Genomic DNA, 26,098 nt, shown 5'->3' with positions numbered 1-26,098 from the left:
TAGTGCTTCTTCCCAAATAGATATGGGTCCGTGTAGTGCTTCTTTCAAATAGGTGTGTGTCAGTGTAGTGCTTGTCCCCAAATAGCTGTGTGTCAGTGTAGTGCTTGTCCCCAAATAGGTGTGTGTCAGTGTAGTGCTTGTCAGCAAATAGGTGTGTATCAGTGTAGTGCTTCTTCCCAAATAGGTGTGTGTCTGTGTAGTGCTTCTTCCCAAATGTGTGTGTGTCTGTGTAGTGCTTCTTCCCAAATAAGTGTGTGTCAGTGTAGTGCCTCTTCCCAAATAAGTGTGTGTCAGTGTAGTGCTTCTTCCCAAATAAGTTTGTGTCAGTGTAGTGCTTCTTCCCAAATAGGTGTGTGTCAGTGTAGTGCTTGTCCCCAAATAGGTGTGTGTCAGTGTAGTGCTTGTCCCCAAATAGGTGTGTGTCAGTGTAGTGCTTGTCAGCAAATAGGTGTGTATCAGTGTAGTGCTTCTTCCCAAATAAGTGTGTGTCATTGTAGTGCTTCTTCCAAAATAAGTAAATAAGTGTCTGTCAGTGTAGTGCTTCTTCCCAAATAAGTGTGTGTCAGTGTAGTGCTTCTTCCCAAATAAGTGTGTGTCAGTGTAGTGCTTCTTCCCAAATAAGTGTGTGTCATTGTAGTGCTTCTTCCAAAATAAGTAAATAAGTGTATGTCAGTGTAGTGCTTCTTCCCAAATAAGTGTGTGTCAGTGTAGTGCTTCTTCACAAATAAGTGTGTGTCAGTGTAGTGCTTCTTCACAAATAAGTGTGTGTCAGTGTAGTGCTTCTTCCCAAATAAGTGTGTGTCAGCGTAGTGCTTCTTCCCAAATAAGTGTGTGTCAGTGTAGTGCTTCTTCCCAAATAAGTGTGTTTAAGTGTCGAGATTCTTAGCAAATGGATTTGTGTCAGTGTCGAGCTTCCTTCCAAATAGGTGTGTGTCAGTGTCGTGCATCTTCCTAAATGGGTGTGTGTCTGTGTAGTGCTTATTCCCAAATAGGTGTGTGTCAGTGTAGTGCTTCTTGCCAAATAGGTGTGTGTCAGTGTAGTGCTTTTAACCAAATAGGTGTGTGTCAGTGTAGTGCTTCTTCCCAAATAGGTGTGTGTCAGTGTAGTGCTTCTTCCCAAATATGTGTGTATCAGTGTAGTGCTTCTTCCCAAATAGGTGTGTCTCAGTGTAGTGCTTCTTCTCAAATAGCTGTGTGTCAGTGTAGTGCTTCTTCCCAAATAGGTGTGCGTCAGTGTAGTGCTTCTTCCCAAACAGGTGTGTGTCAGTGTAGTGCTTCTTCCCAAACAGGTGTGTGTCAGTGTAGTGCTTCTTCCCAAACAGGTGTGTGTCAGTGTAGTGCTTATTCCCAAATAGGTGTGTGTCAGTGTAGTGCTTCTTCCCAAATAGGTGTGTGTCAGTGTATTGCTTTTTCCCAAATACGTCTGTGTCAGAGTAGTGCTTCTTCCCAAATACGTGTGTGTCTGTGTAGTGCTTCTTCCCAAATAGGTGTGTGTCTGTGTAGTGCTTCTTCCCAAATGAGTGTGTGTCAGTGTAGTGCTTCTTCCCAAATAAGTGTGTGTAAGTGTTGAGCTTCTTTGCAAATAAGTGTGAGTCAGTGTAGTGCTTCTTTACAAATAAGTGTGTGTCAGTGTAGTGCTTCTTCCCAAATAAGTGTGTGTCAGTGTTGTGCTTCATCCCAAATAGGTGTGTCAGTGTTGTGCTTCATCCCAAATAGGTGTGTCAGTGTTGTGCTTCATCCCAAATAGGTGTGCGTCAGTGTAGTGCTTCTTCCCAAATGGGTGTGTGTCAGTGCAGTGCTTCTTCAAAAATAAGTGTGTGTCTGTGTATTGCTTCTTCCCAAATAGGTGTGTGTCAGTGTAGTGCTTCTTCCCAAATAGGTGTGTGTCAGTGAAGTGCTTCTTCCCAAATAGGTGTGTGTCAGTGTAGTGCTTCTTGCCAAATAGGTGTGTCAGTGTAGTGCTTCTTCCCAAAACGTGTGTGTAAGTGTCGAGCTTCTTCGCAAATAAGTTTGAGTCAGTGTAGTGCTTCTTACCAAATAAGTGTGTGTCAGTGTAGTGCTTCTTCCCAAATAAGTGTGTGTCAGTGTAGTGCTTCTTCCAGAAAAAGTGTGTGTCAGTGTAGTGCTTCTTCCCAAATAAGTGTGTGTCAGTGTAGTGTTTCTTCCCAAATAAGTGTGTGTCAGTGTAGTGCTTCTTCCCAAATATATGTGTGTCAGTGTAGTGCTTCTTACCAAATATTTGTGTGTCAGTGTAGTGATTGTCCCCAAATAGGTGTGTGTCAGTGTAGTGCTTGTCCCCAAATAGGTGTGTGTCAGTGTAGTGCTTGTCCCCAAATAGGTGTGTGTCAGTGTAGTGCTTGTCAGCAAATAGGTGTGTGTCAGTGTAGTGCTTGTCAGCAAATAGGTGTGTGTCAGTGTAGTGCTTCTTCCCAAATAGGTGTGTGTCAGTGTAGTGCTTCTTCCCAAATAGGTGTGTGTCTGTGTAGTGCTTCCTCCTAAATAAGTGTGTGTCTGTGTAGTGCTTCTTCCCAAATAAGTGTGTGTCAGTGTAGTGCTTCTTCCCAAAACATGTGTGTAAGTGTCGAGCTTCATCGCAAATAAGTTTGAGTCAGTGTAGTGCTTCTTACCAAATAAGTGTGTGTCAGGGTAGTGCTTCTTCCCAAATAAGTGTGTCTCAGTGTAGTGCTTCCTCCAGAATAAGTGTGTGTCAGTGTAGTGCTTCTTCCCAAATAAGTGTGTGTCAGTGTAGTGTTTCTTCCCAAATAAGTGTGTGTCAGTGTAGTGCTTCTTCCCAAATATGTGTGTCAGTGTAGTGCTTCTTACCAAATATTTGTGTGTCAGTGTAGTGATTGTCCCCAAATAGGTGTGTGTCAGCGTAGTGCTTGTCAACAAATAGGTGTGTGTCAGTGTAGTGCTTGTCAGCAAATAGGTGTGTGTCAGTGTAGTGCTTGTCAGCAAATAGGTGTGTGTCAGTGTAGTGCTTGTCAGCAAATAGGTGTGTGTCAGTGTAGTGCTTCTTCCCAAATAGGTGTGTGTCAGTGTAGTGCTTCTTCCCAAATAGGTGTGTGTCAGTGTAGTGCTTCTTCCCAAATAAGTGTGTGTCAGTGTAGTGCTTCTTCCCAAATAAGTGTGTGTCAGTGTAGTGCTTCTTCCCAAATAGGTGTGCGTCAGTGTAGTGCTTCTTCCAAAATAGGTGTGTGTCAGTGAAGTGCTTCTTCCCAAATAGGTGTGTGTCAGTGTAGTGCTTCTTGCCAAATAGGTGTGTGTCAGTGTAGTCCTTCTTCCCAAATAAGTGTGTGTCCGTGTAGTGATTCTTACCAAATAGGTGTGTGTCAGTGTTGTGCTTCTTCCCAAATAAGTGTGTGTCAGTGTAGTGCTTCTTCCCAAATAAGTGTGTGTCAGTGTAGTGCTTCTTCCCAAATAGATGTGGGTCTGTGTAGTGCTTCTTCCCAAATAAGTGTGTGTCAGTGTAGTGCTTTTTCCCAAATAAGTGTGTGTCAGTGTAGTGCTTCTTCCCAAATAAGTGTGTGTCAGTGTAGTGCTTCTTCCCAAATAAGTGTGTGTCTGTGTAGTGCTTCTTCCCAAACAGTTGTGTGTCTGTGTATTGCTTCCTCCCTAGTAGGTGTGTGTCTGTGTAGTGCTTCTTCCCAAATAGGTGTGTGTCTGTGTAGTGCTTCTTCCCAAATAGGTGTGTGTCTGTGTAGTGCTTCTTCCCAAATAGGTGTGTGTCAGTGTAGTGCTTCTTCCCAAATAGGTGTGTGTCAGTGTAGTGCTTCTTCCCAAATAGGTGTGTGTCAGTGTAGTGCTTCTTCCCAAATAGGTGTGTGTCAGTGTAGTGCTTGTTCCCAAATAGGTGTGAGTCAGTGGAGTGCTTCTTTTCAATTAGGAGTGTTTCTGTGTAGTGCTTCTTCCCAAATAGGTGTGTGTCTGTGTAGTGCTTCTTCCCAAATATGGGTGTGTCAGTGTAGTGCTTCTTCCCAAATAGGTGTGTGTCAGAGTAGTGTTTCTTCCCAAATAGGTGTGTGTCTGTGTGGTGCTTCTTCCCAAATAGGTGTGTGTCTGTGCGGTGCTTCTTCCCAAATAAGTGTGTGTCAGTGTAGTACTTTTTCCCAAATAAGTGTGTGTCAGTGTAGAGCTTCTTCCCAAATAAGTGTGTGTCAGTGTAGTGCTTCATCCCAAATAAGTGTGTGTCAGTGTAGTGCTTCTTCCCAAATAGGTGTGTGTCTGTGTAGTGCTTCTTCCCAAATAGGTGTGTGTCTGTGTAGTGCTTCTTCCCAAATAGGTGTGTGACTGAGTAGTGCTTCTTCCCAAATAGTTGTGTGTCTGTGTAGTGCTTCTTCCCAAATAGGTGTGTGTCTGTGTAGTGCTTCTTCCCAAATAGGTGTGTGTCTGTGTAGTGCTTCTTCCCAAATAGGTGTGTGTCTGTGAAATGCTTCTTCACAAATAGGTGTGTGTCTGTGAAGTGCTTCTTCACAAATAGGTGTGTGTCTGTGAAGTGCTTCTTCACAAATAGGTGTGTGTCTGTGTAGTATTTCTTCCCGAATATGTGTGTGTCTGTGTAGTGCTACTTCCCAAATAGGTGTGTGTCTGTGTAGTGAATCTTCCCAAATAAGTGTGAGTCAATGTAGTGCTTCTTCCCAAATGGGTGTGTGTCAGTGTAGTGCTTCTTCCCAAATAAGTGTGTGTAAGTGTTGAGCTCCTTTGCAAATAACTGTGAGTCAGTGTAGTGCTTCTTCACAAATAAGTGTGTGTCAGTGTAGTGCTCCTTCATCAATAGGTGTGTGTCAGTGTAGTGCTTCTTGCCAAATAGGTGTGTGTCAGTGTAGTCCTTCTTCCCAAATAAGTGTGTGTCCGTGTAGTGCTTCTTATCAAATAGGTGTGTGTCAGTGTTGTGCTTCTTCCCAAATAAGTGTGTGTCAGTGTAGTGCTTCTTCCCAAATACGTGTGTGACAGTATAGTGCTTCTTCCCAAATAGATATGGGTCCGTGTAGTGCTTCTTCCCAAATAGGTCCGTGTCAGTGTAGTGCTTGTCCCCAAATAGGTGTGTGTCAGTGTAGTGCTTGTCCCCAAATAGGTGTGTGTCAGTGTAGTGCTTGTCAGCAAATAGGTGTGTGTCAGTGTAGTGCTTCTTCCCAAATAGGTGTGTGTCTGTGTAGTGCTTCTTCCCAAATAGGTGTGTGTCAGTGTAGTGCCTCTTCCCAAATAAGTGTGTGTCAGTGTAGTGCTTCTTGCCAAATAGGTGTGTGTCAGTGTAGTGCTTCTTCCCAAATAGGTGTGTGTCAGTGTAGTGCTTCATCCAAAATAGGTGTGTGTCAGTGTAGTGCTTCATCCAAAATAGGTGTGTGTCAGTGAAGTGCTTCTTCCCAAATAGGTGGGTGTCAGTGTAGTCCTTCTTCCCAAATAAGTGTGTGTCCGTGTAGTGCTTCTTACCAAATTGGTGTGTGTCAGTGTTGTGCTTCTTCCCAAATAAGTGTGTGTCTGTGTAGTGCTTCTTCCCAAATAGGTGTGTGTCAGTGTAGTGCTTGTCCCCAAATTAGTGTGTGTCAGTGTAGTGCTTGTCCCGAAATAGGTGTGTGGCAGTGTAGTGCTTCTTCCCAAATAAGTATGTGTCAGTGTAGTGCTTATTCCCAAATAAGTGTGATTCAGTGTAGTGCTTCTTCCCAAATAAGTGTGATTCAGTGTAGTGCTTCTTCGCAAATAAGTGTGAGTCAGTGTAGTGCTTCTTGCCAAATAGGTGTGTGTCAGTGTAGTCCTTCTTCCCAAATAAGTGTGTGTCCGTTTAGTGCTTCTTACCAAATAGGTGTGTGTCAGTGTTGTGCTACTTCCCAAATAAGTGTGTGTCAGTGTAGTGCTTCTTCCCAAATATATGTGTGTCAGTGTAGTGCTTCTTCCCAAATATTTGTGTGTCAGTGTAGTGATTGTCCCCAAATAGGTGTGTGTCAGTGTAGTGCTTGTCCCCAAATAGGTGTGTGTCAGTGTAGTGATTGTCAGCAAATAGGTGTGTGTCAGTGTAGTGCTTCTTCCCAAATAGGTGTGTGTCAGTGTAGTGCTTCTTCCCAAATAGGTGTGTTTCAGTGTAGTGCTTCTTCCCAAATAGGTGTGTGTCAGTGTAGTGCTGCTTCCCAAATAGGTGTGTGTCAGTGTAGTGCTTCTTCTCAAATAGCTGTGTGTCAGTGTAGTGCTTCTTCCCAAATAGGTGTGGGTCAGTGTAGTGCTTCTTCCCAAATAAGTGTGTGTCAGTGTACTGCTTCTTCCCAAATAAGTGTGTGTCAGTGTAGTGCTTCTTCCCAAATAGATGTGGGTCCGTGTAGTGCTTCTTCCCAAATAAGTGTGTGTCAGTGTAGTGCTTCTTCCCAAATAAATGTGTGTCAATGTAGTGCCTCTTCCCAAATATATGTGTGTCAGTGTAGTGCTTCTTCCCAAATATTTGTGTGTCAGTGTAGTGATTGTCCCCAAATAGGTGTGTGTCAGTGTAGTGCTTGTCCCCAAATAGGTGTGTGTGTCAGTGTTGTGCTTGTCAGCAAATAGGTGTGTGTCAGTGTAGTGCTTCTTCCCAAATAGGTGTGTGTCAGTGTAGTGCTTCTTCCCAAATAGGTGTGTGTCAGTGTAGTGCTTCTTCCCAAATAGGTGTGTGTCAGTGTAGTGCTTCTTCCCAAATATGTGTGTATCAGTGCTGTGCTTCTTCCCAAATAGGTGTTTGTCAGTGTAGTGCTTCTTCCAAAATAGGTGTGTGTCAGTGAAGTGCTTCTTCCCAAATAGGTGTGTGTCAGTGTAGTGCTTATGGAGAAATAGGTGTGTGTCAGTGTAGTCCTTCTCCCAAATAAGTGTGTGTCCGTGTAGTGCTTCTTACCAAATAGGTGTGTGTCAGTGTTGTGCTTCTTCCCAACTAAGTGTGTGTCAGTGTAGTGCTTATTCCCAACTAAGTGTGTGTCAGTGTAGTGCTTATTCCCAACTAAGTGTGTGTCAGTGTAGTGCTTCTTCCCAAATAAGTGTGTGTCAGTGTAGTGCTTCTTCCCAAATAAGTGTGTTTCAGTGTAGTGCTTCTTCCCAAATAAGTGTGTTTCAGTGTAGTGCTTCTTCCCAAATAAGTGTGTGTCAGTGTAGTGCTTCTTCCCAAATGGGTGTGTGCCAGTGTAGTGCTTCTTCCCAAATAAGTGTGTGTCAGTATAGTGCCTCTTCCCAAATAGGTGTGTGTCAGTGTAGTGCTTCTTCCCGTATAGGTGTGTGTCAGTGTAGTGCTTCTTCCCAAATAGGTGTGTGTCAGTGTGGTGCGTCTTCCCAAATAGGTGTGTGTGTGTGTAGTGCTTTTTCCCAAATAGGTGTGTGTCAGTGTAGTGCTTCTTCCCAAATAGGTGTGTGTCAGTGTATTGCTTCTTCCCAAATACGTGTGTGTCAGTGTAGTGCTTCTTCCCAAATACATATGTGTTCGTGTAGTGCTTCTACCCAAATATGTGTGTGTCAGTGTAGTGCTTCTTCCCAAATAAGCGTGTGTCAGTGTAGTGCTTCTTCCCAAATAGGTGTGTGTCAGTGTAGTGCTTCTTCCCAAATATGTGTGTATCAGTGCTGTGCTTCTTCCCAAATAGGTGTTTGTCAGTGTAGTGCTTCTTCCAAAATAGGTGTGTGTCAGTGAAGTGCTTCTTCCCAAATAGGTGTGTGTCAGTGTAGTGCTTATGGAGAAATAGGTGTGTGTCAGTGTAGTCCTTCTCCCAAATAAGTGTGTGTCCGTGTAGTGCTTCTTACCAAATAGGTGTGTGTCAGTGTTGTGCTTCTTCCCAACTAAGTGTGTGTCAGTGTAGTGCTTATTCCCAACTAAGTGTGTGTCAGTGTAGTGCTTATTCCCAACTAAGTGTGTGTCAGTGTAGTGCTTCTTCCCAAATAAGTGTGTGTCAGTGTAGTGCTTCTTCCCAAATAAGTGTGTGTCAGTGTAGTGCTTCTTCCCAAATGGGTGTGTGCCAGTGTAGTGCTTCTTCCCAAATAAGTGTGTGTCAGTATAGTGCCTCTTCCCAAATAGGTGTGTGTCAGTGTAGTGCTTCTTCCCGTATAGGTGTGTGTCAGTGTAGTGCTTCTTCCCAAATAGGTGTGTGTCAGTGTGGTGCGTCTTCCCAAATAGGTGTGTGTGTGTGTAGTGCTTTTTCCCAAATAGGTGTGTGTCAGTGTAGTGCTTCTTCCCAAATAGGTGTGTGTCAGTGTATTGCTTCTTCCCAAATACGTGTGTGTCAGTGTAGTGCTTCTTCCCAAATACATATGTGTTCGTGTAGTGCTTCTACCCAAATATGTGTGTGTCAGTGTAGTGCTTCTTCCCAAATAAGCGTGTGTCAGTGTAGTGCTTCTTCCCAAATAAGTGTGTGTCAGTGTAGTGCTTCTTCACAAATAAGTATGTGTCTGTGTAATGCTTCTTCCCAAATAGGTGTGTGTCTGTGTAGTGCTTCCTCCCAAATAGGTGTGTGTCAGTGTAGTGCTTCTTCCCAAATAGGTGTGTGTCAGTGTAGTGCTTCTTCCCAAATAGGTGTGTGTCAGTGTAGTGCTTGTTCCCAAATAGGTGTGAGTCAGTGGAGTGCTTCTTTTCAATTAGGAGTGTTTCTGTGTAGTGCTTCTTCCCAAATAGGTGTGTGTCTGTGTAGTGCTTCTTCCCAAATATGGGTGTGTCAGTGTAGTGCTTCTTCCCAAATAGGTGTGTGTCAGAGTAGTGTTTCTTCCCAAATAGGTGTGTGTCTGTGTGGTGCTTCTTCCCAAATAGGTGTGTGTCTGTGTGGTGCTTCTTCCCAAATAAGTGTGTGTCAGTGTAGTACTTTTTCCCAAATAAGTGTGTGTCAGTGTAGAGCTTCTTCCCAAATAAGTGTGTGTCAGTGTAGTGCTTCATCCCAAATAAGTGTGTGTCAGTGTAGTGCTTCTTCCCAAATAGGTGTGTGTCTGTGTAGTGCTTCTTCCCAAATAGGTGTGTGTCTGTGTAGTGCTTCTTCCCAAATAGGTGTGTGACTGAGTAGTGCTTCTTCCCAAATAGGTGTGTGTCTGTGTAGTGCTTCTTCCCAAATAGGTGTGTGTCTGTGTAGTGCTTCTTCCCAAATAGGTGTGTGTCTGTGTAGTGCTTCTTCCCAAATAGGTGTGTGTCTGTGAAATGCTTCTTCACAAATAGGTGTGTGTCTGTGAAGTGCTTCTTCACAAATAGGTGTGTGTCTGTGAAGTGCTTCTTCACAAATAGGTGTGTGTCTGTGTAGTATTTCTTCCCGAATATGTGTGTGTCTGTGTAGTGCTACTTCCCAAATAGGTGTGTGTCTGTGTAGTGAATCTTCCCAAATAAGTGTGAGTCAATGTAGTGCTTCTTCCCAAATGGGTGTGTGTCAGTGTAGTGCTTCTTCCCAAATAAGTGTGTGTAAGTGTTGAGCTCCTTTGTAAATAACTGTGAGTCAGTGTAGTGCTTCTTCACAAATAAGTGTGTGTCAGTGTAGTGCTCCTTCATCAATAGGTGTGTGTCAGTGTAGTGCTTCTTGCCAAATAGGTGTGTGTCAGTGTAGTCCTTCTTCCCAAATAAGTGTGTGTCCATGTAGTGCTTCTTATCAAATAGGTGTGTGTCAGTGTTGTGCTTCTTCCCAAATAAGTGTGTGTCAGTGTAGTGCTTCTTCCCAAATACGTGTGTGACAGTATAGTGCTTCTTCCCAAATAGATATGGGTCCGTGTAGTGCTTCTTCCCAAATAGGTGCGTGTCAGTGTAGTGCTTGTCCCCAAATAGGTGTGTGTCAGTGTAGTGCTTGTCCCCAAATAGGTGTGTGTCAGTGTAGTGCTTGTCAGCAAATAGGTGTGTGTCAGTGTAGTGCTTCTTCCCAAATAGGTGTGTGTCTGTGTAGTGCTTCTTCCCAAATAGGTGTGTGTCAGTGTAGTGCCTCTTCCCAAATAAGTGTGTGTCAGTGTAGTGCTTCTTGCCAAATAGGTGTGTGTCAGTGTAGTGCTTCTTCCCAAATAGGTGTGTGTCAGTGTAGTGCTTCATCCAAAATAGGTGTGTGTCAGTGTAGTGCTTCATCCAAAATAGGTGTGTGTCAGTGAAGTGCTTCTTCCCAAATAGGTGGGTGTCAGTGTAGTCCTTCTTCCCAAATAAGTGTGTGTCCGTGTAGTGCTTCTTACCAAATTGGTGTGTGTCAGTGTTGTGCTTCTTCCCAAATAAGTGTGTGTCTGTGTAGTGCTTCTTCCCAAATAGGTGTGTGTCAGTGTAGTGCTTGTCCCCAAATTAATGTGTGTGTCAGTGTAGTGCTTGTCCCGAAATAGGTGTGTGGCAGTGTAGTGCTTCTTCCCAAATAAGTATGTGTCAGTGTAGTGCTTCTTCCCAAATAAGTGTGATTCAGTGTAGTGCTTCTTCCCAAATAAGTGTGATTCAGTGTAGTGCTTCTTCGCAAATAAGTGTGAGTCAGTGTAGTGCTTCTTGCCAAATAGGTGTGTGTCAGTGTAGTCCTTCTTCCCAAATAAGTGTGTGTCCGTTTAGTGCTTTTTACCAAATAGGTGTGTGTCAGTGTTGTGCTACTTCCCAAATAAGTGTGTGTCAGTGTAGTGCTTCTTCCCAAATAAGTGTGTGTCAGTGTAGTGCTTCTTCCCAAATATATGTGTGTCAGTGTAGTGCTTCTTCCCAAATATATGTGTGTCAGTGTAGTGCTTCTTCCCAAATATTTGTGTGTCAGTGTAGTGATTGTCCCCAAATAGGTGTGTGTCAGTGTAGTGCTTGTCCCCAAATAGGTGTGTGTCAGTGTAGTGATTGTCAGCAAATAGGTGTGTGTCAGTGTAGTGCTTCTTCCCAAATAGGTGTGTGTCAGTGTAGTGCTTCTTCCCAAATAGGTGTGTTTCAGTGTAGTGCTTCTTCCCAAATAGGTGTGTGTCAGTGTAGTGCTGCTTCCCAAATAGGTGTGTGTCAGTGTAGTGCTTCTTCTCAGATAGCTGTGTGTCAGTGTAGTGCTTCTTCCCAAATAGGTGTGGGTCAGTGTAGTGCTTCTTCCCAAATAAGTGTGTGTCAGTGTACTGCTTCTTCCCAAATAAGTGTGTGTCAGTGTAGTGCTTCTTCCCAAATAGATGTGGGTCCGTGTAGTGCTTCTTCCCAAATAAGTGTGTGTCAGTGTAGTGCTTCTTCCCAAATAAATGTGTGTCAATGTAGTGCCTCTTCCCAAATATATGTGTGTCAGTGTAGTGCTTCTTCCCAAATATTTGTGTGTCAGTGTAGTGATTGTCCCCAAATAGGTGTGTGTCAGTGTAGTGCTTGTCCCCAAATAGGTGTGTGTGTCAGTGTTGTGCTTGTCAGCAAATAGGTGTGTGTCAGTGTAGTGCTTCTTCCCAAATAGGTGTGTGTCAGTGTAGTGCTTCTTCCCAAATAGGTGTGTGTCAGTGTAGTGCTTCTTCCCAAATAGGTGTGTGTCAGTGTAGTGCTTCTTCCCAAATATGTGTGTATCAGTGCTGTGCTTCTTCCCAAATAGGTGTTTGTCAGTGTAGTGCTTCTTCCAAAATAGGTGTGTGTCAGTGAAGTGCTTCTTCCCAAATAGGTGTGTGTCAGTGTAGTGCTTATGGAGAAATAGGTGTGTGTCAGTGTAGTCCTTCTCCCAAATAAGTGTGTGTCCGTGTAGTGCTTCTTACCAAATAGGTGTGTGTCAGTGTTGTGCTTCTTCCCAACTAAGTGTGTGTCAGTGTAGTGCTTATTCCCAACTAAGTGTGTGTCAGTGTAGTGCTTATTCCCAACTAAGTGTGTGTCAGTGTAGTGCTTCTTCCCAAATAAGTGTGTGTCAGTGTAGTGCTTCTTCCCAAATAAGTGTGTTTCAGTGTAGTGCTTCTTCCCAAATAAGTGTGTTTCAGTGTAGTGCTTCTTCCCAAATAAGTGTGTGTCAGTGTAGTGCTTCTTCCCAAATGGGTGTGTGCCAGTGTAGTGCTTCTTCCCAAATAAGTGTGTGTCAGTATAGTGCCTCTTCCCAAATAGGTGTGTGTCAGTGTAGTGCTTCTTCCCGTATAGGTGTGTGTCAGTGTAGTGCTTCTTCCCAAATAGGTGTGTGTCAGTGTGGTGCGTCTTCCCAAATAGGTGTGTGTGTGTGTAGTGCTTTTTCCCAAATAGGTGTGTGTCAGTGTAGTGCTTCTTCCCAAATAGGTGTGTGTCAGTGTATTGCTTCTTCCCAAATACGTGTGTGTCAGTGTAGTGCTTCTTCCCAAATACATATGTGTTCGTGTAGTGCTTCTACCCAAATATGTGTGTGTCAGTGTAGTGCTTCTTCCCAAATAAGCGTGTGTCAGTGTAGTGCTTCTTCCCAAATAAGTGTGTGTCAGTGTAGTGCTTCTTCACAAATAAGTATGTGTCTGTGTAATGCTTCTTCCCAAATAGGTGTGTGTCTGTGTAGTGCTTCCTCCCAAATAGGTGTGTGTCTGTGTAGTGCTTCTTCCCAAATAAGTGAGTGTCAGTGTTGTGCTTCTTCCCAAATAAGTGTGTGTCAGTGTAGTGCTTCTTCCCAAATAAGTATGCGTTAGTGTAGTGCTTCTTACCAAATAAGTATGTGTCATTGTAGTGCTTCCTCCCAAATAAGTATGTGTTAGTGTAGGGCTTCTTCCCAAATAGGTGTGTGTCAGTGTAGTGCTTCTTCCCAAATAAGTGTGTGTCAGTGTAGTGCTTCTTCCCAAATAGGTGTGTGTCTGTGTAGTGCTTCTTCCCAAATAGATGTGTGTCTGTGTAGTGCTACTTCCCAAATAAGTGTGTGTCTTTGTAGTGCTTCTTCCCAAATAGGTATGTGTCTGTGTAGTGCTTCTTCCCAAATAGGTGTCTGTCTGTGTAGTGCTTCTTCCCAAATTGGTGTCTGTCTGTGTAGTGCTTCTTCCCAAATAGGTGTCTGTCTGTGTAGTGCTTCTTCCCAAATAGGTGTGTGTCTGTGTAGTGCTTCCTCCCAAATAGGTGTGTGTCTGTGTAGTGCTTCTTCCCAAATAGGTGTGTGTCAGTGTAGTGCTTCTTCCCAAATAAGTGTGATTCAGTGTAGTGCTTCTTCGCAAATAAGTGTGAGTCAGTGTAGTGCTTCTTCCCAAATAAGCGTGTGTCAGTGTAGTGCTTCTTTTCAAATAAGTGTGTGGTTGTGTAGTGCTTCTTCCCAAATTGGTGTGTGTCTGTGTAGTGCTTCCTCCTAAATAGGTGTGTGTCCGTGTAGTGCTTCTTCCCAAATAAGTGTGTGTCAGTGTAGTGCTTCTTCCCAAAAAAGTGTGTGTAAGTGTCGAGCTTCTTCCACAAATAAGTTTGAGTCAGTGTAGTGCTTCTTACCAAATAAGTGTGTGTCAGTGTAGTGCTTCTTCCCAAATAAGTGTGTGTCAGTGTAGTGCTTCTTCCCAAATAAGTGTGTGTCAGTGTAGTGTTTCTTCCCAAATAAGTGTGTGTCAGTGTAGTGCTTCTTCCCAAATAGATGTGGGTCCGTGTAGTGCTTCTTCCCAAATAGGTGTGTGTCAGTGTAGTGCTTGTCCCCAAATAGGTGTGTGTCAGTGTAGTGCTTGTCCCCAAATAGGTGTGTGTCAGTGTAGTGCTTGTCAGCAAATAGGTGTGTGTCAGTGTAGTGCTTCTTCCCAAATAGGTGTGTGTCAGTGTAGTGCTTCCTCCCAAATAGGTGTGTGTCAGTGTAGTGCTTCTTCCCAAATAAGTGTGTTTCAGTGTAGTGCTTCTTCCCAAATAAGTGTGATTCAGTGTAGTGCTTCTTCGCAAATAAGTGTGAGTCAGTGTAGTGCTTCTTCCCAAATAAGTGTGTGTCAGTGTAGTGCTTCTTTTCAAATAAGTGTGTGTCTGTGTAGTGCTTCTTCCCAAATAGGTGTGTGTCTGTGTAGTGCTTCTTCCCAAATAGGTGTGTGTCTGAGTAGTGCTTCTTCCCAAATAAGTGTGTGTCAGTGTAGTACTTCTTACCAAATAAGTGTGTGTCAGTGTAGTGCTTCTTCCCAAATAAGTGTGTGTCAGTGTAGTGCTTCTTCCCAAATAAGTGTGTGTCAGTGTAGTTTTTCTTCCCAAATATATGTGTGTCAGTGTAGTGCTTCTCCCCAAATATATGTGTGTCAGTGTAGTGCTTCTTACCAAATATTTGTGTGTCAGTGTAGTGATTGTCCCCAAATAGGTGTGTGTCAGTGTAGTGCTTGTCCCCAAATAGGTGTGTGTCAGTGTAGTGCTCGTCAGCAAATAGGTGTGTGTCAGTGTAGTGCTTGTCAGCAAATAGGTGTGTGTCAGTGTAGTGCTTCTTCCCAAATAGGTGTGTGTCAGTGTAGTGCTTCTTCCCAAATAAGTGTGTGTCAGTGTAGTGCTTCTTCCCAAATAAGTGTGTGTCAGTGTAGTGCTTCTTCCCAAATAGGTGTGTGTCAGTGTAGTGCTTCTTCCAAAATAGGTGTGTGTCAGTGAAGTGCTTCTTCCCAAATAGTTGTGTGTCAGTGTAGTGCTTCTTGCCAAATAGGTGTGTGTCAGTGTAGTCCTTCTTCCCAAATAAGTGTGTGTCCGTGTAGTGCTTCTTACCAAATAGGTGTGTGTCAGTGTAGTGGTTCTTCCCAAATACGTGTGTGTCAGTGTAGTGCTTCTTCCCAAATATGTGTGTATCAGTGTAGTGCTTCTTCCCAAATAGACGTGTGTCAGTGTAGTGCTTCTTCTCAAATATCTGTGTGTCAGTGTAGCACTTCTTCCCAAATAGGTGTGGGTCAGTGTAGTGCTTCTTCCCAAGTAGGTGTGTGTCAGTGTAGTGCTTCTTCCCAAACAGGTGTGTGTCAGTGTAGTGCTTATTCCCAAATAGGTGTGTGTCAGTGTAGTGCTTATTCCCCAATAGGTGTGTGTCAGTGTAGTGCTTCTTCCCAAATAGGTGTGTGTCTGTGTAGTGCTTCTTCCCAAATAGGTGTGTGTCTGTGTAGTGCTTCTTCCCATTTAGGTTTGTGTCAGTGTAGTGCCTCTTCCCAAATAAGTGTGTGTCAGTGTAGAGCTTCTTCCCAAATAGGTGAGTGTCAGTGTAGTGCTTCTTCCAAAATAGGTGTGTGTCAGTGAACTGCTTCTTCCCAAATAAGTGTGTGTCAGTGTAGTGCTTCTTCCCAAATAAGTGTGTGTCAGTGTAGTGCTTCTTCCCAAATAGATGTGGGTCCGTGTAGTGCTTCTTCCAAAATAGGTGTGTGTCAGTGTAGTGCTTGTCCCCAAATAGGTGTGTGTCAGTGTAGTGCTTGTCCCCAAATAGGTGTGTGTCAGTGTAGTGCTTGTCAGCAAATAGGTGTGTGTCAGTGTAGTGCTTCTTCCCAAATAGGTGTGTGTCTGTGTAGTGCTTCTTCCCAAATGGGTGTGTGTCTGTGTAGTGCTTCTTCCCAAATAGGTGTGTGTCAGTGTAGTGCCTCTTCCCAAATAAGTGTGTGTCGGTGTAGTGCTTCTTCCCAAATAAGTGTGTGTCAGTGTAGTGCTTCTTCCCAAATAGGTGTGTGTCAGTGTAGTGCTTCTTCCAAAATAGGTGTGTGTCAGTGAAGTGCTTCTTCCCAAATAGGTGTGTGTCAGTGTAGTGCTTGTTGCCAAATAGGTGTGTGTCAGTGTAGTGCTTCTTCCCAAATAAGTGTGTGTCAGTGTAGTGCTTCTTCCCAAATAGGTGTGTGTCAGTGTAGTGCTTCATCCAAAATAGGTGTGTGTCAGTGAAGTGCTTCTTCCCAAATAGGTGGGTGTCAGTGTAGTCCTTCTTCCTAAATAAGTGTGTGTCCCTGTAGTGCTTCTTACCAAATTGGTGTGTGTCAGTGTTATGCTTCTTCCCAAATAAATGTGTGTCTGTGTAGTGCTTCTTCCCAAATAAGTGTGTGTCAGTGTAGTGCTTTTTCCCAAATAGATGTGGGTCCGTGTAGTGCTTCTTCCCAAATAGGTGTGTGTCAGTGTAGTGCTTGTCCCCAAATTAGTGTGTGTCAGTGTAGTGCTTGTCCCGAAATAGGTGTGTGTCAGTGTAGTGCTTCTTCCCAAATAAGTATGTGTCAGTGCAGTGCTTCTTCCCAAATAAGTGTGTGTCAGTGTAGTGCTTCTTCCCAAATAAGAGTGTGTCAGTGTAGTGCTTCTTCCCAAATAGGTGTGTGTCAGTGTAGTGCTTCTTTCCCAAATATGTGTGTATCAGTGTTGTGCTTCTTCCCAAATAGGTGTGTGTCAGTATAGTGCTTCTTCCCAAATAGGTGTGTGTCAGTGTAGTGCCTCTTCCCAAATAAGTGTGTGTCAGTGTAGTGCTTCTTCCCAAATAGGTGTGTGTCAGTAAAGTGCTTCTTCCAAAATAGGTGTGTGTCAGTGAACTGCGTCTTCCCAAATAGGTGTGTGTCAGTGTAGTCCTTCTTCCCAAATAAGTGTGTGTCAGTGTAGTGCTTCTTCCCAAATAGGTGTGTGTCAGTGTTGTGCTTCTTCCCAAATAAGTGTGTGTCAGTGTAGTGCTTCTTCCCAAATAAGTGTGTGTCAGTGTAGTGCTTCTTCCCAAATAGATGTGGGTCCGTGTAGTGCTTCATCCCAAATAGGTGTGTGTCAGTGTAGTGCTTGTTCCCAAAAAGGTGTGTGTCAGTGTAGTGCTTGTCAGCAAATAGGTGTGTGTCAGTGTAGTGCTTCTTCCCAAATAAGCGTGTGTCAGTGTAGTGCTTGTCAGCAAATAGGTGTGTGTCAGTGTAGTGCTTCTTCCCAAATAAGCGTGTGTCAGTGTAGTGCTTCTTCCCAAGTAAGTGTGTGTGTGTGTAGTGCTTCTTCCCAAATGGGTGTGTGTCTGTGTAGTGCTTCCTCCCAAATAGGTGTGTGCCTGTGTAGTGCTTCTTCCCAAATAGGTGTGTGTCTGTGTAGTGCTTCTTCCCAAATAGGTGTGTGTCTGTGTAGTGCTTCTTCCCAAATGGGTGTGTGTCAGTGTAGTGCTTCTTCCAAAATAGGTGTGTCAGTGAACTGCGTCTACCCAAATAGGTGTGTGTCAGTGTAGTCCTTCTTCCCAAATAAGTGTGTGTCAGTGTAGTGCTTCTTCGCAAATAAGTGTGTGTCAGTGTAGTGCTTCTTCCCAAATAAGTGTGTGTAAGTGTCGAGCTTCTTCGCAAATAAGTTTGAGTCAGTGTAGTGCTTCTTCCCAAATAAGTGTGTGTCAGTGTAGTGCTTCTTCCCAAATAAGTGTGTGTCCGTGTAGTGCTTCTTCCCAAATAAGTGTGTGTCAGTGTAGTGCTTCTTCCCAAATAAGTGTGTGTCAGTGTAGTGCTTCTTCCCAAATAGATGTGGGTCCGTGTAGTGCTTCTTCCCAAATAGGTGTGTGTCAGTGTAGTGGTTGTCCCCAAATAGGTGTGTGTCAGTGTAGTGCTTGTCAGCAAATAGGTGTGTGTCAGTGTAGTGCTTCTTCCCAAATAGGTGTGTGTCAGTGTAGTGCTTCTTCCCAAATAGGTGTATGTCAGTGTAGTGCTTCTTCCCAAATATGTGTGTATCAGTGTAGTGCTTCTTCCCAAATAGGTGTGTGTCAGTGTAGTGCTTCTTCCCAAACAGGTGTGTGTCAGTGTAGTGCTTATTCCCAAATAAGTGTGTGTCAGTGTAGTGCTTCTTCCTAAATAGGTGTGTGTCAGTGTAGTGCTTCTTTCCAAATAGGTGTGTGTCTGTCTAGTGCTTCTTCCCAAATAGGTGTGTGTCTGTGTAGTGCTTCTTCCCAAATAGGTGTGTGTCTGTGTAGTGCTTCTTCCCAAATAGATGTGTGTCAGTGTAGTGCCTCTTCCCAAATAAGTGTGTGTCAGTGTAGTGCTTCTTCCCAAATAAGTGTGTGTCAGTGTAGTGCTTCTTCCCAAATAGGTGTGGGTCCGTGTAGTGCTTGTTCCCAAAAAGGTGTGTGTCAGTGTAGTGCTTGTCAGCAAATAGGTGTGTTTCAGTGTAGTGCTTCTTCCCAAATAAGTGTGTGTCAGTGTAGTGCTTCTTCCCAAGTAAGTGTGTGTGTGTGTAGTGCTTCTTCCCAAATGGGTGTGTGTCTGTGTAGTGCTTCCTCCCAAATAGGTGTGTGCCTGTGTAGTGCTTCTTCCCAAATAGGTGTGTGTCTGTGTAGTGCTTCTTCCCAAATAGGTGTGTGTCTGTGTAGTGCTTCTTCCAAAATAGGTGTGTGTCAGTGAACTGCGTCTTCCCAAATAGGTGTGTGTCAGTGTAGTCCTACTTCCCCAATAAGTGTGTGTCAGTGTAGTGCTTCTTCGCAAATAAGTGTGTGTCAGTGTAGTGCTACTTCCCAAATAAGTGTGTGTAAGTGTCGAGCTTCTTCGCAAATAAGTTTGAGTCAGTGTAGTGCTTCTTCCCAAATAAGTGTGTGTCAGTGTAGTGCTTCTTACCAAATAAGTGTGTGTCAGTGTAGTGCTTCTTCCCAAATAGATGTGGGTCCGTGTAGTGCTTCTTCCCAAATAGGTGTGTGTCAGTGTAGTGCTTGTCCCCAAATAGGTGTGTGTCAGTGTAGTGCTTGTCAGCAAATAGGTGTGTGTCAGTGTAGTGCTTCTTCCCAAATAAGTATGTCAGTGTAGTGCTTCTTCCCAAGTAAGTGTGTGTCTGTGTAGTGCTTCTTCCCAAATAGGTGTGTGTCTGTGTAGTGCTTCCTCCCAAATAGGTGTGTGCCTGTGTAGTGCTTCTTCCCAAATAAGTGTGTGTCAGTGTAGTGCTTCTTCCCAAATAAGTGTGTGTCAGTGTAGTGCTTCTTCCCAATTAGATGTGGGTCCGTGTAGTGCTTCTTCCCAAATAGGTGTGTGTCAGTGTAGTGCTTGTCCCCAAAAAGGTGTGTGTCAGTGTAGTGCTTGTCAGCAAATAGGTGTGTGTCAGTGTCGTGCTTCTTCCCAAATAAGTGTGTGTCAGTGTAGTCCTTCTTCCCAAATAAATGTGTGTCAGTGTAGTGCTTCTTCCAGACTAAGTGTGTCAGTGTAGTGCTTCTTCCCAAATAAGTGTGTGTCCGTGTAGTGCTTCTTCCCAAATAAGTGTGTGTCCATGTAGTGCTTCTTCCCAAATATTTGTGTGTCAGTGTAGTGATTGTCAACAAATAGGTGTGTGTCAGTGTATTGCTTCTTCCCAAATAAGAGTGCGGCAGTGTAGTACTTCTTCCCAAATAGGTGTGTGTCAGTGTTGTGCTTCTTCCCAAACAGGTGTGTGTCAGAATAGTGCTTATTCCCAAATAGGTGTGTGTCAGTGTAGTGCTTATTCCCCAATAGGTGTGTGTCAGTGTAGTGCTTATTCCCCAATAGGTGTGTGTCAGTGTAGTGCTTCTTCCCAAATAGGTGTGTGTCTGTGTAGTCCTTCTTACCAAATAGGTGTGTGTCTGTGTAGTCCTTCTTACCAAATAGGTGTGTGTGTAGTGCTACTTCCCAAATAGGTGTGTGTCAGTGTAGTGCCTCTTCCCAAATAAGTGTGTGTCAGTGTAGTGCTTCTTCCCAAATAAGTTTGAGTCAGTGTAGTGCTCCTTCCCAAATAAGTGTGTGTCAGTGTAGTCCTTCTTCCCAAATAAGTGTGTGTCAGTGTAGTGCTTCTTCCAGACTAAGTGTGTCAGTGTAGTGCTTCTTCCCAAATAAGTGTGTGTCCGTGTAGTGCTTCTTCCCAAATAAGTGTGTGTCAGTGTAGTGCTTCTCCCCAAATATTTGTGTGTCAGTGTAGTGATTGTCCCCAAATAGGTGTGTGTCAGTTTAGTGCTTGTCCCCTAATAAGTGTGTGTCAGTGTAGTGCTTGTCAGCAAATAGGTGTGTGTCAGTGTAGTGCTTCTTCCCAAATAGGTGTGTGTCAGTGTAGTGCTTCTTCCCAAATAGATGTGTGTCAGTGTAGTGCTTCTTCCCAAATATGTGTGTATCAGTGTAGTGCTTCTTCCCAAATAGTGTGTGTCAGTGTAGTGCTTTTCTCAAATAGCTGTGTGTCAGTGTAGTACTTCTTCCCAAATAAGTGTGTGTCAGTGTAGTGCTTCTTCCCAAATAGGTGTGTGTCAGTGTAGTGCTTCTTCCCAAACAGGTGTGTGTCAGTGTAGTGCTTATTCCCAAATAGGTGTGTGTCAGTGTAGTGCTTCTTCCCAAATAGGTGTGTGTCAGTGTAGTGCTTCTTTCCAAATAGGTGTGTGTCTGTCTAGTGCTTCTTCCCAAATAGGTGTGTGTCTGTGTAGTGCTTCTTCCCAAATAGGTGTGTGTCTGTGTAGTGCCTCTCCCCAAATAGGTGTGTGTCAGTGTAGTGCCTCTTCCCAAATAAGTGTGTGTCAGTGTAGTGCTTCTTCCCAAATAAGTGTGTGTCAGTGTAGTGCTTCTTCCCAAATAGGTGTGTGTCAGTGTAGTGCTTCTTCCCAAATAGGTGTGTGTCTGTGAAGTGCTTTTTTCCAAATAGGTGTGTGTCAGGGTAGTGCTTCTTGCCAAATATGTGTGTGTAAGTGTAGTCCTTCTTCCCAAATAAGTGTGTGTCCGTGTAGTCCTTCTTCCCAAATAGGTGTGTGTCAGTGTAGTGCTTGTCAGCAAATAGGTGTGTGTCAGTGTAGTGCTTCTTCCCAAATAGGTGTGTGTCAGCGTAGTGCTGCTTCCCAAATAGGTGTGTGTCAGTGTAGTGCTTCTTCCCAAATATGTGTGTATCAGTGTAGTGCTTCTTCCCAAATAGGTGTGTGTCAGTGTAGTGCTTCTTCTCAAATAGCTGTGTGTCAGTGTAGTGCTTCTTCCCAAATAAGTGTGTGTAAGTGTAGTGCGTCTTTCCAAATAAGTGTGTGTCAGTATAGTGCTTCTTCCCAAATAAGTGTGTGTCAGTGTAGTGCTTCTTCCCAAATACGTGTGTGTCAGTGTAGTGCTTCTTCCCAAATACGTGTGTGTCTGTGTAGTGGTTCTTCCCAAATACGTGTGTGTCAGTGTAGTGCTTCTTCCCAAATAAGTGTGTGTCAGTGTATTGCTTCATCCCAAATAAGTGTGTGTCAGTGTAGTGCTTCTTCCCAAATAAGTGTGAGTCAGTGTAGAGCTTCTTCCCAAATAAGTGTGTATAAGTGTCGATCTTCTTCGCAAATAAGTGTGAGTCAGTGTAGTGCTTCTTCCCAAATAAGTGTGAGTCAGTGTAGTGCTTCTTCCCAAATAAGTGTGTGTCTGTGTAGTGCTTCTTCCCAAATAGGTGTGTGTCAGTGTAGTGCTTCTTCCAAAATAAGTGTGTGTCATTGTAGTGCTTCTTCCCAAATAAGTAAATAAGTGTGTGTCAGTGTAGTGCTTCTTCCCAAATAAGTGTGTGTCAGTGTAGTGCTTCTTCCCAAATAAGTGTATGTCAGTCTAGTGCTTCTTCCCAAATAAGTGTGAGTCAGTGTAGAGCTTCTTCCCAAATAAGTGTGTGTAAGTGTCGAGCTTCTTCGCAAATAAGTGTGTGTCAGTGTAGTGCTTCTTCCCAAATAAGTGTGTGTCAGTCTAGTGCTTCTTCCCTAAATAGGTGTGTGTCAGTGTAGTGCTTCTTCCCAAATAGGTGTGTGTCAGTGTAGTGCTTTTTCCCAAATAATTGTGTGTCAGTGTAGTGCTTCTTCCCAAATAAGTATGTGTCAGTGTAGTGCTTCTTCCCAAATAAGTGTGTGTCTGTGTAGTGCTTCTTCCCAAATAGGTGTGTTTCTGTGTAGTGCTTCTTCCCAAATAAGTGTGTGTCTGTGTAGTGTTTCTTCCCAAATAAGTGTGTGTCAGTGTAGTGCTTCTTCCCAAATAAGTGTGTGTCAGTGTAGTGCTTCTTCCCAATTAAGTGTGTGTCAGTGTAGTGCTTCTTCCCAAATAAGTGTGTGTCAGTGTCGTGCTTCTTCCCAAATAAGTGTGTGTCAGTGTAGTGCTTCTTCCCAAATAGGTGTGTGTCAGTGTAGTGCTTCTTCCCAAATAAGTGTGTGTCAGTGTAGTGCTTCTTCCCAAATAAGTGTGTGTCAGTGTAGTGCTTCTTTCCAAATAAGTGTGTGTCAGTGTAGTGCTTCTTCCCAAATAGGTATTTGTCAGTGTAGTCCTTCTTCCCAAATATGTGTGTGTCCGCGTAGTGCTTCTTCCCAAATAGGTGTGTCAGTGTTGTGCTTCTTCCAAAATAGGTGTGTGTCAGTGTAGTGCTTCTTCCCAAATAGGTGTGTGTCAGTGTAGTGCTTCTTCCCAAATAGGTGTGTGTCAGTGTAGTGCTTCTTCCCAAATAAGTGTGTGTCAGTGTAGTGCTTCTTCCCAAATAAGTGTGTGTCAGTGTAGTGCTTCTTCCCAAATAGGTGTTTGTCAGTGTAGTCCTTCTTCCCAAATAAGTGTGTGTCCGTGTAGTGCTTCTTCCCAAATAGGTGTGTGTCAGTGTAGTGCTTCTTCCAAAATAAGTGTGTGTCAGTGAACTGCGTCTTCCCAAATAATTGTGTGTCAGTGTAGTCCTTCATCGCAAATAAGTGTGTGTCAGTGTAGTGCTTCTTCCCAAATAGGTGTGTGTCAGTGTAGTGCTTCTTCCCAAATAGGTGTGTGTCAGTGTTGTGCTTCTTCCCAAATAAGTGTGTGTCAGTGTAGTGCTTCTTCCCAAATAAATGTGTGTCAGTGTAGTGCTTCTTCCCAAATAGATGTGGGTCCGTGTAGTGCTTCTTCCCAAATAGGTGTGTGTCAGTGTAGTGCTTGTCCCCAAATAGGTGTGTGTCAGTGTAGTGCTTGTCCCCAAATAGGTGTGTGTCAATGTAGTGCTTGTCAGCAAATAGGTGTGTGTCAGCGTAGTGCTTCTTCCCAAATAAGTGTGTGTCAGTGTAGTGCTTATTCCCCAATAGGTGTGTGTCAGTGTAGTGATTCTTCCCAAATGGGTGTTTGTCTGTGTAGTGCTTCTTCCCAAATAAGTGTGTGTCTGTGTAGTGCTTCTTCCCAAGTAAGTGTGTGTCTGTGTAGTGCTTCTTCCCAAATAGGTGTGTGTCTCTGTAGTGCTTCCTCCCAAATAGGTGTGTGTCTGTGTAGTGCTTCTTCCCTAATAGGTGTGTGTCTGTGTAGTGCTTCTTCCCAAATAGGTGTGTGTAAGTGTAGTGCCTCTTCCCAAATAAGTGTGTGTCAGTGTAGTGCTACTTCCCAATTAAGTGTGTGTCAGTGTAGTGCTTCTTCTCAAATAGGTGTGTGTCAGTGTAGTGCTTCTTCCCAAATAGGTGTGTGTCAGTGTAGTGCTTCTTCCCAAATAGGTGTGTGTCAGTGAACTGCTTCTTCCCAAATAGGTGTGTGTCAGTATAGTGCTTCTTCCCAAATAAGTGTGTGTCAGTGTAGTGCTTCTTCCCAAATAGGTGTGTGTCAGTGTAGTGCTTCTTCCCAAATAGGTGTGTGTCAGTGTAGTGCTTCTTCCCAAATAGGAGTGTGTCAGTGTAGTGCTTCTTCCCAAATAGGTGTGTGTCTGTGTAGTGCTTCTTCCCAAATAGGTGTGTGTCTGTGTAGTGCTTCTTCCCAAATAGGTGTGTGTCTGTGTAGTGATTCTTCCCAAATGGGTGTTTGTCTGTGTAGTGCTTCTTCCCAAATAAGTGTGAGTCTGTGTAGTGCTTCTTCCCAAGTAAGTGTGTGTCTGTGTAGTGTTTCTTCCCAAATAGGTGTGTGTCTCTGTAGTGCTTCCTCCCAAATAGGTGTGTGTCTGTGTAGTGCTTCTTCCCTAATAGGTGTGTGTCTGTGTAGTGCTTCTTCCCAAATAGGTGTGTGTCTGTGTAGTGCTTCTTCCCAAATAGGTGTGTGTCTGTGTAGGGCTTCTTCCAAAATAGGTGTGTGTCTGTGTCGTGCTTCTTCCCAAATAAGCGTGTGTCAGTGTAGTGCTTCTTCCCAAATAAGTGTGTGTCAGTGTAGTGCTTCTTCCCAAATATGTGTGTATCAGTATAGTGCTTCTTCCCAAATATGTGTGTATCAGTGTAGTGCTTCTTCCCAAACAGGTGTGTGTCAGAATAGTGCTTATTCCCAAATAGGTGTGTGTCAGTCTAGTTCTTATTCCCCAATAGGTGTGTGTCAGTGTAGTGCTTCTTCCCAAATAGGTGTGTGTCTGTGTAGTCCTTCTTCCCAAATAGGTGTGTGTGTGTAGTGCTTCTTCCCAAATAGGTGTGTCAGTGTAGTGCCTCTTCCCAAATAAGTGTGTGTCAGTGCAGTGCTTCTTCCCAAATAAGTGTGTGTCAGTGTAGTGCTTCTTCCCAAATAGGTGTGTGTCAGTGTAGTGCTTCTTCCCAAATAGGTGTGTGTCAGTGAGCTGCTTCTTCCCAAATAGGTGTGTGTCAGTGTAGTTCTTCTTCCCAAATAAGTGTGTGTCTGTGTAGTGCTTCTTCCCAAGTAAGTGTGTGTAAGTGTCGAGCTTCTTTGCACATAAGTGTGTGTCAGTATAGTGCTTCTTCCCAAATAAGTGTGTGTCAGTATAGTGCTTCTTCCCAAATAAGTGTGTGTCAGTGTAGTGCTTCTTCCCAAATAGGTGTGTGACAGTGTAGTGCTTCTTCCCAAATAGGTGTGTGTCAGTGTAGTGCTTCTTCCCAAATAGGTGTGTGTCAGTGTAGTGCTTCTTCCCAAATAGGTGTGTGTCAGTATAGTCCTTCTTCCCAAATAGGTGGGTGTCTGTGTAGTGCTTCTTCCCCAATAGGTGTGTGTCAGTGTTGTGCTTCTTCCCAAATAAGTGTGTGTCAGTGTAGTGCTTCTTCCCAAATAGATGTGTGTCCATGTAGTGCTTCTTCCCAAATATTTGTGTGTCAGTGTAGTGACTGTCCCCAAATAGGTGTGTGTCAGTTTAGTGCTTGTCCCCAAATAAGTGTGTGTCAGTGTAGTGCTTGTCAGCAAATAGGTGTGTGTCAGTGTAGTGCTTCTTCCCAAATAGGTGTGTGTCAGCGTAGTGCTGCTTCCCAAATAGGTGTGTGTCAGTGTAGTGCTTCTTCCCAAATATGTGTGTATCAGTGTAGTGCTTCTTCCCAAATAGGTGTGTGTCAGTGTAGTGCTTCTTCTCAAATAGCTGTGTGTCAGTGTAGTGCTTCTTCCCAAATAGGTGTGTGTCAGTGTAGTGCTTCTTCCCAAATAGGTGTTTTTCAGTGTAGTCCTTCTTCCCAAATAAGTGTGTGTCCGTGTAGTGCTTCTTCCCAAATTGGTGTGTGTCAGTGAACTGCGTCTTCCCAAATAATTGTGTGTTAGTGTAGTCCTTCTTCGCAAATATGTGTGTGTCAGTGTAGTGCTTCTTCCCAAATAGGTGTGTGTCAGTGTTGTGCTTCTTCCCAAATAAGTGTGTGTCAGTGTAGTGCTTGTCAGCAAATAGGTGTGTGTCAGTGTAGTGCTTCTTCCCAAACAGGTGTGTGTCAGTGTAGTGCTTATTCCCAAAAATGTGTGTCAGTGTAGTGCTTCTTCCCAAATAGGTGTGTGTCTGTGTAGTGCTTCCTCCCAAATAGGTGTGTGTCTGTGTAGTGCTTCTTCCCAAATAGGTGTGTGTCAGTGTAGTGCTTCTTCCCAAATAAGTGTGATTCAGTGTAGTGCTTCTTCGCAAATAAGTGTGAGTCAGTGTAGTGCTTCTTCCCAAATAAGCGTGTGTCAGTGTAGTGCTTCTTTTCAAATAAGTGTGTGGTTGTGTAGTGCTTCTTCCCAAATTGGTGTGTGTCTGTGTAGTGCTTCCTCCTAAATAGGTGTGTGTCCGTGTAGTGCTTCTTCCCAAATAAGTGTGTGTCAGTGTAGTGCTTCTTCCCAAAAAAGTGTGTGTAAGTGTCGAGCTTCTTCCACAAATAAGTTTGAGTCAGTGTAGTGCTTCTTACCAAATAAGTGTGTGTCAGTGTAGTGCTTCTTCCCAAATAAGTGTGTGTCAGTGTAGTGCTTCTTCCCAAATAAGTGTGTGTCAGTGTAGTGTTTCTTCCCAAATAAGTGTGTGTCAGTGTAGTGCTTCTTCCCAAATAGATGTGGGTCCGTGTAGTGCTTCTTCCCAAATAGGTGTGTGTCAGTGTAGTGCTTGTCCCCAAATAGGTGTGTGTCAGTGTAGTGCTTGTCCCCAAATAGGTGTGTGTCAGTGTAGTGCTTGTCAGCAAATAGGTGTGTGTCAGTGTAGTGCTTCTTCCCAAATAGGTGTGTGTCAGTGTAGTGCTTCCTCCCAAATAGGTGTGTGTCAGTGTAGTGCTTCTTCCCAAATAAGTGTGTTTCAGTGTAGTGCTTCTTCCCAAATAAGTGTGATTCAGTGTAGTGCTTCTTCGCAAATAAGTGTGAGTCAGTGTAGTGCTTCTTCCCAAATAAGTGTGTGTCA

General features: G+C 43.8%; 1 protein-coding gene across 1 annotated transcript in view; it reads left to right on the top strand.

Annotated features, from left to right (window-relative positions):
* LOC126354133 (keratin-associated protein 16-1-like) overlaps positions 1-26,098 on the top strand; it is a 38,444-nt gene that overhangs the window by 4,936 nt on the left and 7,410 nt on the right. Inside the window, exons 3-6 of the mRNA XM_050003530.1 lie at positions 3,161-3,193; positions 18,080-18,409; positions 20,411-20,476; positions 24,704-24,868. Coding sequence (XP_049859487.1) covers positions 3,161-3,193; positions 18,080-18,409; positions 20,411-20,476; positions 24,704-24,868 — 594 coding nt within the window. The remainder of the gene's footprint in view (positions 1-3,160; positions 3,194-18,079; positions 18,410-20,410; positions 20,477-24,703; positions 24,869-26,098) is intronic.

The sequence above is a fragment of the Schistocerca gregaria genome, chromosome 3 (genome assembly GCF_023897955.1).
Source record: "Schistocerca gregaria isolate iqSchGreg1 chromosome 3, iqSchGreg1.2, whole genome shotgun sequence".
In the NCBI taxonomy this organism is placed as follows: Eukaryota; Metazoa; Arthropoda; class Insecta; order Orthoptera; family Acrididae; genus Schistocerca; species Schistocerca gregaria.
The sequence above is the reverse complement of the archived record's forward strand: the minus strand, read 5'-3'. Positions and strand labels throughout refer to the sequence as shown.